The 10,840-nt window shown below is 41.7% G+C and overlaps 1 protein-coding gene across 2 annotated transcripts; it reads right to left on the reverse strand.

The window, feature by feature from the left end:
- Positions 1-227: 227 nt before the first annotated feature.
- On the reverse strand, positions 228-10,249 carry LOC147321200 (rho GTPase-activating protein 24-like). 2 transcript variants are annotated; one of them, XM_086307561.1, is made up of 9 exons: positions 10,006-10,249; positions 7,733-7,846; positions 7,178-7,385; positions 6,970-7,102; positions 6,762-6,835; positions 6,525-6,646; positions 4,351-4,585; positions 2,043-2,987; positions 228-1,786 (listed from the first exon to the last, which is right to left on the reverse strand). In XM_086307561.1, exons 1-9 carry the CDS (start codon positions 10,247-10,249, stop codon positions 1,546-1,548), a joined length of 2,316 nt encoding a protein of 771 aa, XP_086163687.1. In that variant the 3' UTR covers positions 228-1,545. The 2 variants fall into 2 exon arrangements, with proteins under 2 accessions (XP_086163687.1, XP_086163688.1); XM_086307562.1 differs by lacking the exon at positions 10,006-10,249 and adding an exon at positions 7,930-8,056.
- Between the last annotated feature and the right edge of the window lie 591 nt (positions 10,250-10,840).

Below are 10,840 nucleotides of genomic sequence, written 5' to 3' on the forward strand. Positions count from 1 at the left end.
GTTATATACGCACAGTGACATCACTTAATAGTTGTTTATCTCCCACATTCTGCTTTATCGTGCTTTTAAGCTCTAAATGTTACCATAATTTCTAAAATGAACATTTTGCAGACTTTAAACTCCTGATTGAGACGATACACTCAACAGCAGTGTTTATTGCAATTATAGATCCATTTACAGTTATAGTGGTCTCCTGTTTTATAACTATGAATTTAATTTAGCTTAATTTTTATAGATCCAGAAACAACTACGGTCTTTTATATACAGCTGTTGTTGGTGCTTTTTGTTAGCTGGTGGATGTTAGGATGCCAACTTGTAACCCATCTAAGGTTTGGGTTTAGGTTCAGTTAACATCCACTCTGTTTCAGTTGACATCTTTAAAGTTCTGAAGAAGTGCTACATCTTCCTTTTATAGAAAGTCTGTGGCTGACTGACGGGCAACAAAGAAAAAAAAAATCAAGTTTTTATTTTAACAAGTTGTTTGTTTTTTTTATTGTTATTTGGAAATGCATCATCATGCAGTCTTCAAGTTATTTGGCACACTACACTGTAGAAAGAAAAACATTTCCCCTCTGCTTCTGTTGCAGTGCATCTCGAGCCTCAGAGATTTCCTGCAGCGTGTGTCAGTCTAGTTCCCTAAAAAACAGAAGTCATGTTTAACCACATCCAGTCCGTACATGACGTAAAACAGTCTGTCAGCCAGTGTTGGTCCACCTGACTCAGAGATCTTTACAAAGTAACCCAGACTGCTCTGATGATTTGACCTGTGAAACAAATGTTATTTCAAACCAGTCTTTCCATTTAGGACAACAAAGTTGATACCGGCTCACTTTGATGAAAGACATTTTGGTGAAAGGTTTTTTAATTTTGTAGGATGAAAAATATGAAAGTGCATGTGAGCTTGTTCAAAAAGATCTATGTGGTTTATGGATGCATGCCAACAACAACAACCTAGAGATGATCACTGAAAAACCACTTTAGCTTCTCTTTATGGTTACTGTTTACTCAGCAGGAAACGCTGGGAAAGTCAAATCAATATCAAAATTTTAGATTATGCGTCCCACATTGTTCCACACAAACAGTCTTTGTCCTACATTTGTTTGTTGGGATCTGGTCACCTGAGTTCTGTCTTTCTGAATATCCTGACATATTCCTCATATGTCAGGTCATAATCCACGTCAGGAAGCTCGTGTTAGAATATCTCTGAGGTGTATCTGTGACTCTGCAGCAGCCTGAAAATCCAAGAAGAAAGTCGAGTAACTAGGCAGCGATAGATCGAGCAGTCCACCTAAGCATAGTTTTAGAGAAGACCAGCATTAGTGTTCCCTCTACTACATGGACACAAAAAGTGAACAAAGCTGGAATTCTCTGACATGTGGTCATAACACATCGTAATCCAAGCATCTCAGATGTGTGGGTCATCTGTGACGTTTTCAACTTGGAGAAGGTCGACGTCCATGCTGAGAGCGTCTTTCTCCCCCTCCTCCTTTCACACTGTTTAGTGCCCTCCATTGCAGGCTTATCCAGATCTGTCAATACACATCTTCAGATACTCCCTCCTACTCTCCCTTTTTTGTCTTCTTCACTTCTCCTGATATCTCCATACATCTGGAAAAACAGCTCCATGTCTCTCTGCAGTTTGGTGTTTCGGCGGTCGGCGTCTGCTTTGGCTCGCTCCATCTTGCGAATCTTGATTTCAGCAACACTTTGGCTGCGCTTCTGCTGCTCCAGGCTGGCCCGCAGGACTGCAACCTGCCTCTCAAGGACGTCATTGCAGCGCTCCAACCTGCAGAGACACCATAAAACGTGGTGAAGGCTTTAAGCAAACACTGGTGGCACGCCACACATTATATAGGATCATTTATGCTGATTCTGTTACAAGGGAGTTTTTCCTTGCCACTGTCGACGAGTGCTTTCTCATAGGTGGTTGTCTGATTGTTGTGATTTCCATTATTGTTGGCTCTTCATCTTAAAGTGCTTTCAGGCAACATGATTTGGCACTATATAGATAAACTGAATTGAATACACTGAAGGTGTCTCACCTCTGTATCCTGGTCTGGTACTCAGACTTCTGCTGGGCCATTCTTTGCCGCAGCTCATCCAGGAGTGAGTGGGTGTCCCTGGGTTGTAGATGATCTTCAGCCCCCTGGAGATCAGGAGAACCTGAGGGAAGGAAGACATCTGAGCTGCCTGTACTAAGAGGGCTGCCACTGCGTACTGAACCCGAGGCTGGAGAGTTTGGGTGGTGGGTGTGGTCGTCATGGTCGTTATCACTGTTTTCATCATCATCCTCGTTGCTATCTTCATGATCGTCTTTGTCACTGTTTTCCTTCTCTGCTTCCTGATTTGAAGGCAACCCTCCATTTCTGACTGGACTAACTACACCGACATCATCACTGCTTTCATCCAATGGTAAAACCTCGCAGGAAGACCATGAAGAGGAATCCCTCGTGCGCTCCACTTCTTCAAGCTCTGCCTCATCTTCACCAGTTCCAATGTGGCCTCCGGAAGAGTTCATTTTCAAATGTCCATCAGTGACATCCATCATTGGTGGGTGTAGAGACACTTTGCTCAGATTGTCATAGGCGGAAGGGGTGCTCTCCTCCTGACCCTCACTGCTGCCCCCACTGGCTGTTTCTGGCACTGCACCCTCTTCCTCAGCACCAGCAGAGCTCCAGAAAGCAGAGCTGGCCTCTCCTGGGCCTGGCCAAACTTTGGTCCAGCCCATGAGCTCTGGTCTGGGCTTAGAATTTTCTGGCACCTGGAAGCTGGTTTCAGAGGCTTGAACATTTCCACTGGGTGCTATTTGGTGAGTGTTATGTTGGTGACAGTCGACGTTATGTCTGTCAGAGTGGTGCTGAGTGGGCTGACTGGAGGAGGGTGTGGGGTAGAAACAGTTCCCCGGGTGGGAGGAGGTGTAGCGATGTCCGAGATTCCTTTTCGGACCGGAAGACAAGTCTGATTTGGCAGCAGCTGAGAAGGCACAGCTAGACAACAACAACAAAAAGTTAGAATTTGAAGTTGAGGCACATTCTTGCAGCTGAAATCATTTTTCTTGCAAACTTTAAAAGTTTTAATGACATCAAGTGACAATGAAAGAATGCAAGTAAAGATGTGAAGGAAGAACAGGTTGTTGGGATAGACACAAAGACTGGGGATGATTATCTGGGATCCATCTCTTGCACAGGAAGCACATGAGCAAGGCTTAGATAGAAGAGTCTGGAGGAAAACAGAAGAGGACAGGTACCTATGGCAAGCAGGTGAGGTGTGGGTGAAGCCACATATTCTCATTCCCAAGACATCACAAGTTGATGCTTGGTTAGAAACCCGGTCTCGTCATATTTTAATTGTATTTAATTTTATTTATTTAGCACCAAATCACAACAACAGCCACCTCAAGATGCTTTATATTGTAAGCTAGAGACCCTACAATAATAATCAAGGTATACCCAAATATCATCATTTTCTGAGGCACTGATTTTAATAAGGAACAACAAAACTACAGAATTCCACAAAAAAGAACCAGAAGCCAAATTGTTGAGCCCTCTTTACACCTATTTATTGCACTTTAAGTTGCTCCTACTTTGGTTTGGCTAGGTTTAGGCTGAAATACCCAGCGCGTCACAATCTGAGGCCAGTGGCTACTGACAAAGTTGACATGTTGACAGTGAGCATGAGTTGGCCATGATCTCTATTGTTTACAGCTGTGCACAAACCTGTCTCTTGTTTGTTTGTTGTTGTCTCATTCCAGACCTTTTAGATTTGGATCTGGAGATTCGTGTCCTCTCTTAGCTGCCATTTGTTGTCTGACAGTCACAGCCCTGCCTTTCTCTATTTTACCTCTTTGGGTCTGTGTGAGCTCCGCCCTTCTCTCCATCCTCCTGTATCTTCTGTATCTGAAATGTGTCCTCATATTTTTCTTTGCTAAGTGAATTGTGTCTTGCTCCTTTCTCCCTCTGAGCTTTGTCCTATCTCTTCCTCCTCCCTGTAAATTGTGTTTTCTCCTCTCACTCGGCCAGTGGTGTCATCAGTTTTCCATTCGTGGGAAGTGTCAGTCCTTCGCCCTCTGTGTAAATGTTGTCCTTGAGTAATGCCTTGTGTGTGTATGAGTGTGTGTGTGTGTCTTTCCTCTTCCCTGGCCTTTGTTTTTGTGGTGTAGCTTCTCCCTAGATGTCTTCTGTCATTAAAATTTGTGTCTATCGACATATTACTAATCCTTACATTAGGACCTATTTGTGAGTACTGACTTGGTACCCAGAGCACCCAGAGACAGTGTAAGTTTTGAGTTGTGAGGTTTCCACATTGCGATTGTTAGCTGATGGTGAAGTTGTTAGAGCAGGTCAGTTTTACCTGGAGCTCTCTGCGTCTGCAGCAGGCTGTCCCGTCTCCCTGAAACGCTCCGCTATGAGAGGCAAAGACAGCTGGCGAGGGCAGGGAAACGGGTGGAGATGAGGCTGCTTCAGAGCGCTTGGAGATCCATGTGAACTTCTAGTTGGGCGGGCATAGATGGGTGGAGAAATTTTTGCAAACAGAGACTCGTGTTCTGTGATCAGCTCTAACATTAACACCTGGACCAGCGCTGCACCTAGAGCACAGACAGATATTCTCATTAGACCTCGCTGCTTGTGTTCACAACCTTAGAAAATTCACTGCAGTCAGACCAATCAGATGACCACTATTATATCAGGCTAGTCGGGTGTGTATGCTGCTCACTGTGTTCTAATATTAACTTAAGAAAGAAAGAAGCACTGGCTGCAGCACATGGAGCATAATAGCATCACAGCTAAGCAAACAGGGAGTCATGCAGCTGACTAATTTGTGAATTACACTTCTAAACGATGACATCATCATTTAAACCTTGGCATACCGTACATATTAAGATTAATGTTAAGATTCTTTATTTGTGATTGTAGAAAGATTCAACAACATTTATTTTGGTGACTATCAACCAACGGCAACTGAATCAGAATCAGAATACTTTATTGATCCCTGGGGGAAATTATTTTTTGTTACAGTGCAGATAAAAGTGGCTTAAAAACTCACATACACACAAAAATACTAGTAATTAAAAGAGCTATCAAAAGTATCGATCTAAATAGCTATGTATCAATGAGAGGAATACATAAAAATACACACAATACAATATATATAGATATTTATAAAGATATTTATTAAAGCTACTCCACAGTGTATATTCTGGCTTTTTGGTGTTTTGAAAGTGACTTGTCAGCAGTGTTGGTCAAGTTACTTGAAAAAAGTAATCAGTAACTAATTACTGATTACTTCCCCAAAAAAGTAATCCCATTACTTTACTGATTACTTATTTTCAAAAGTAATTAATTACTTAGTTACTTTTTAAAAACACGATTTACAACCTGAAGAGGTGATAAAGCGATAGATCTTTCGGCTCAATTCTACTTTTTCTGCATAATCCATCATACAAAATGTAATCAAATGGAAAAGTCTCCTTTTTTAAAACTTGTTTTATTAGTTTTAATCTTTTAACTTTATGCATCAAGCAAAAATTTAATTATATGCAACATTCTCTGACTGGAAGAAATTTGTTTAATATGTAAATCTATTTTCTGCCCAATCCAGCACATAAAATAAAATATTTTTTTGTGTTTACACTCACTCTTTCAAATAGATGCAAGTAAAACACAGCAGAAAATAAATAAAATCAAAGACTCAGTGGTCCTGTTGCTCTATTTTCACCTGTAAAGCAGGAGTGGGGTAGGCGGAGGTTTACCCTGGTGCAGGTGTGCCGCAGCGGTCAGTGGACGAATCCGCGAGTTTCTCTGTGCATTTCCCATTACGTCGTTGCGCACTCGGTGCTTGCTTGGAAGTTTAGGGGGTTTTTCGCTGTAAAAAGACGTTTTCTTCCCACGCACAACGGACACTAATGTTTTTGTCACTTTTTATGGAATCAAACTTAAAGTAAGGTCAGTACTTCCACGCTTTAAACGCTGCACTCGATATATTATCCATTGTTGATCTGCACACAGCTGTTGTCACGAACGTCGCACTTGCTTACGTCACTGTCATGAGACATTCTTGCAAAAAAAAATATCACGGTTTTAGTAACGCAGTAATGCAGCGTTCCTACGGGAAAGTAGCGGTAATCTAATTACCGTTTTTGCAATAGTAATCCCTTACTTTACTCATTACTTGAAAAAAGTAACGCGTTACTGCCCATCTCTGCTTGTCAGTCACAAAGAAGACACACCCTAAAGCTTACCCTGCTTTATCATCCATTTAACTCTAAATATGGGACCATAACTTTTAAAAATGAGCTTCATGCTGTACTAAAGAATATCTGAAATAAGTGACTAGTGAGAAACTCATCTTCAGGTCAGTCATCAAGGTCATACCCATGACACGAGTAGTAGAGTCACCCCCTTGTGGCCAATAAAAATCATGACGGTTTATGGCATTTCTGCATTTACTCTCTTTTCAGACTTGGAGGCTGTGTCTGCCTTTAAAATAAAATCTACAGATGGCACAAGTGTTCATGTCCTGTTTACCTCCCACGATGCTTTGTGGGTCTTCAGCTTTGGCTCGGAGGATGTTTGGTCCAAACACGGTGGCCAAATTCTGGACACTCATCTTGTTGGTGCAGGAGTAACTGTGGACCTCAGTCAGAAACCTGCACAAACACACACACATTTCCAGTACCCATGACAAGACTAATCAAAAAAACACTCATTCGGTTTGACTATTATTCTTACTTTACTATTATTATTATTAAGGGGTGGTCTTACTGGCAGATAAAGTTGAGCAGGTTGAAGTTTGCAACTGGTAACTCATGAAGAAGAATTCTTAACTCCCTCAAACCCTAAAAGAAAAAGGAGAGCAATGCATCAAGGTGACATGTTAAACCACTGAAGGCTAAAATAAGAGTGCAGATTTCCAGAGGGGCGAAGCTGCTTTTAATCAAACAAACTGCTTGATGGTGCAGTGTGCAGTTACCAGTGTGCGGTCACTTGACAGCTTTTGGCCACAGAGCAGGAAGTCCTGGTAGTGGCTGTAAGGAACCAGCGGTTCAGGCAGCTGTCTGAGGTAGAGCTTCAACAGTGATGCCACCGTGTGGACGTCTGTGTTACTGCAGATAAAACGTTTTATCTTAAGAGAGCAGATCAGAAGAAAAGCAAAGGGAACATTCAGAGAGGAACTTTACCTATCGAAGGATGGCCTCTCTCCTGAATCGAAAGCCTCCTGCAGCTCTTTGACTAAACTGGCCCGTCCAGGCTGGCGAAACAAGCCCACTTCATGCAGACCTCGCTCTCGAATGAAGGTCACGCATTGCTCCACCACCAGAGGAACCAAACGCACCCCATAACGCCGCTCATACAGCACCGTTTCCTCCAGGCGCTGACCAAAGACCCCTGCAAGAGGGAAAGATTTACTGAGTGCTCTCTCTGAAGAGTCTTCAAATCATAAACAATAATAAGACTTTACAGTGTTAGGTAAGACTTGTAGGTGACCTTGCACATCACATAGCTCTAGTCGCATAGAGTCAATTTGACAACATGAGCAAGAGGAGGCAGGGATGCATGCATGAACTGTATCTGGGATGCTTACAGCGCCAAAGTGTTGTGTTTGTATAACAACACATCTCAATCCTTAATCTCAGATACCCTTCATATATATCGAGCAAAACCAAATGAAAGCAGGATATTTTTAAGCTGTGTACCAGTGAAGAATGAGAAATAAAGACAATGAATATATGTACCCGTGAAAGGGATCCAGACACCCTTGTTAAGGCTCTTCAGCCACTCGTCACCCTGACCGGCGCTGTTGGATAAAAAGAAATAGGAGCCTGGGCTGGCCAACACATCTCTGTTACCTACAAACACACAAATGGGGAGATGTTAAGGAGCTTACTCAGGTCAAGTCTGGACTTGTTATAATAAATCCAGATATTATTACCTATCCTCATAGTACTTTTATAAAACATCAGATCATAATTTAAAAAAACAACTTTATTGCACTTCTCTTATGCTGTTTAATGATTATCACTTGTAAAAGCAGAATAATGGTGTGATATTGGGTTGATGTCATTTGAAAGTGTTCTGTTTTATTCTGTTATCGTTCGCCCCTCCTCATTAGTTTCAGCTGGGTTTAGGCTGTCACACCTGCGCCCAGTTAGTCATTGGTCTCCTCAGTGTATTTACCCACGGATGTCTTTTCCTCGGATGGCAGATCATCTTGTATTCACTGTAGTAAAGTAATTCAGGTCTTCCTGGATTCCCCACTTTTTTTATTTCCTTGTGTGTGACTGCTGGACGGTTCTATTGATGCTCCTTGATTGTTTGCCACATAGATTGATCTCCTGTTTATGCCTCATGTTGCCTCAAATGACAGACTTTGTCATACTAACATTAGACCTCTCCACACTTGATGAGTAAAACCTTTAAAGTCTGATTTGGCTTGGACACAAAAAACCTAGTTGCTTCTATGTGCTCTTTACTAAACCTTCATTGCTTTATTCACAGTTGACAATAATCCTCATATATTTTATACAGGGCCTTGGAGCAGCCTCACTGTGCATCGACTTCCTGAATCAAACTGTTTTATCTCTTTTCCTTCGCTTCCCTTTAAGCTTTCTTATGATTGGCTGCCCATCATGAACACACACTGGAGCAGCAGGAGGGCGGAGCTTCTGTGGTAGAGTGTGGGGTTGCAGCAGCCTGTCTTACTGGATTACGATTATTCTTTGTGGCACAGATTCAATAAGGTGCTGGAAACATTCCTCTGAGGTTTTGGTCCATGTTGATGTGATAAAATTCATGCAGCTGATGCCATGATGAGCTCAAATGTGCTCTACTGGATTGAGATTTGGTGACTGTGGAGGACATTTGAGTACAGTGAGCTTTGTGACACGGTGTGTTATCCTGCTAGAAGCATCAGCCATTAGAAGATGGGTACACTGTGGTCATAAAGGAATGGGCTTAAGCAGCAACAATACTCAGCTAGGCTGTGGCAGTTAAGTGATGCTCAGTTGGTCCTAAGGGACCCAAAGTGTGCAAAGAAAATATCAGGATGGATCCATGCTTTCATGTGACTTACATCACAGTCTGATGCTACAATTCCAAAGGTCACAGCAGAAATCAAAGCTGCTGAATTTGGTCAGTCCCTGCAAACTGTAGCTCCAGGTGTCTGTTCTTAGCTGAGCTTAACTTCAAAGTTTGGTTGTAATGAATTGTTATTTGACTTACTGTCGTCTTCTTATCACCTTGAAACAGTCATTTCCCTCTGATTTCTGCATCAACAAGGCATTTTCACCCAAAGAACTGCTCACTGGATAGTTTGTCTTTTTTTAGGCAGTTCCCTTTAAACCCTACAGACAGGCTTGTGCAGAAAAATCCCAGAAGATCAGCAGTTTCTGAAATACTCAGACCAGCCTGTCTGGCATTGACATCCATGCCAAGTTCCAAGTTGCTTCCACATTTTGAACTTCAGCAGGCTATCTCAACCACGTCTACAGACAAAAGCAGACTAGATCTTCTTTTAGTAATTTAATTTATAGTTATAATGATGAACACAATTTTGTTTTGAGGAAATTCTATATTTTCTATTGTGGCATTGTTGTATTTTTAGAATAGTAATCCTGTGTAAGCTGGACTTCAGCAAAGCAGCACTGTTGTATCTATATATATACCGCAGTGTCACATCCATTCAAATATGCATTAACCTTCTGATATAACCAGCATCAGGACACAGAGACATCTCCCCACTTTAATCACTGACTCTTGACGCTTTCCTCTCTCCTCTCATCCTTTCATCCTTTCATGCTCCACTGTCTGTACTCCTCAAAGTCACATGAAACACACAGACACATATGTCTGAAGCACACTAAAACACACACACACACACACACAGTCACCTGAATCTGAAGACCCTGACTCAGCATTTAACAAGTGTCACTCAAGGGCAACACACACTAACTCACACAGCTGGAGTTTGGGAGAGATTAGCGATGGTGTGTGTGTTGGTGTGTCTTACCTTTGTGGCCCGTACTGTCATGCTTCCAGGACTTGAAGCAGCTGAGTCCCATGCTGCAGCACTCCTGCGAAGCGCAAACTTCACACGGCAATGAGGAATTTTTTTTGAAGACTAGTAACTGAATGTGAGCATTTCGGAGAGTGCAGTTGCATAAAAATGAAAAAACAAACATACAAAACAAGATTCTTCTAATTTTGCTGTCGTTGCACTTACGCTTCCTCCTCCTATCAGCACCCAGTTTCATCTAGCAGGATTTCAGTCTGGTTTTGAACATCTTGGTAGCTCAAAAGGAGTTGGAAAAACCTTTATGGGGGGTATTTCTGGATGGACGTGGACCATGACATACACAATCTTGGAAATGTCCTTGGGTGAAGGTAAACTTTAGATTCTTGGTGGATAATACTGCTTAAAGAGAAGTTCTGGTAGAAATATTTTTAATATGAAATTCCAGATCCCAGCAGGAAGCTTTCTTGGGAAGTTTCAGAGAATTTCTTTCTTTCTTGTGTCTTCTTGTTTTCCTCTTCTATTACTACCCAGTTTTAGTTAGTAGAGTAGTTTTGAACTTCTTGGCACACCATAAAGAGCTCATACTTGTTCAAAAAAAAACTTCAGAAATAGACATTGTTGGTGGACAAAGACCACAAAACACATGTTGTTGTATAGACTTTGGTCTTTTTTAGTGAAAACTCTTGCAGAGATGCATTTGATGAAGAATTGACCTCAATTTCTTGATGAATACTGTATCAAATGTACATAAAAAAGTGATCCTGATAGTGACAGAAGCTTAATACTATATGTCATTTGAATTGTTTTTTACAAAGAGCTTCCTTCTTAA

Source organism: Aulonocara sp. 'chitande type north' Nkhata Bay, linkage group LG10 (assembly GCF_057382095.1).
Source record: "Aulonocara sp. 'chitande type north' Nkhata Bay isolate Kocher_YH1m ecotype deep benthic linkage group LG10, A_spYH_male_GT1.1, whole genome shotgun sequence".
In the NCBI taxonomy this organism is placed as follows: Eukaryota; Metazoa; Chordata; class Actinopteri; order Cichliformes; family Cichlidae; genus Aulonocara; species Aulonocara sp. 'chitande type north' Nkhata Bay.

Bases quoted from the DNA above. Each gene is read 5' to 3' on its own strand.
- LOC147321200 (XM_086307561.1), bottom strand. From the start codon at position 10,249: ATGAAACTGGGTGCTGATAGGAGGAGGAAGCGTAAGTGCAACGACAGC. The intron at 6,836-6,969 runs GTAACTGCACAC...TTTTTCTTTTAG, and splicing joins TGTCAAGTGACCGCACACTG to GGTTTGAGGGAGTTAAGAAT. The intron at 1,787-2,042 runs GTGAGACACCTT...GTGTCTCTGCAG, and splicing joins TACCAGACCAGGATACAGAG to GTTGGAGCGCTGCAATGACG.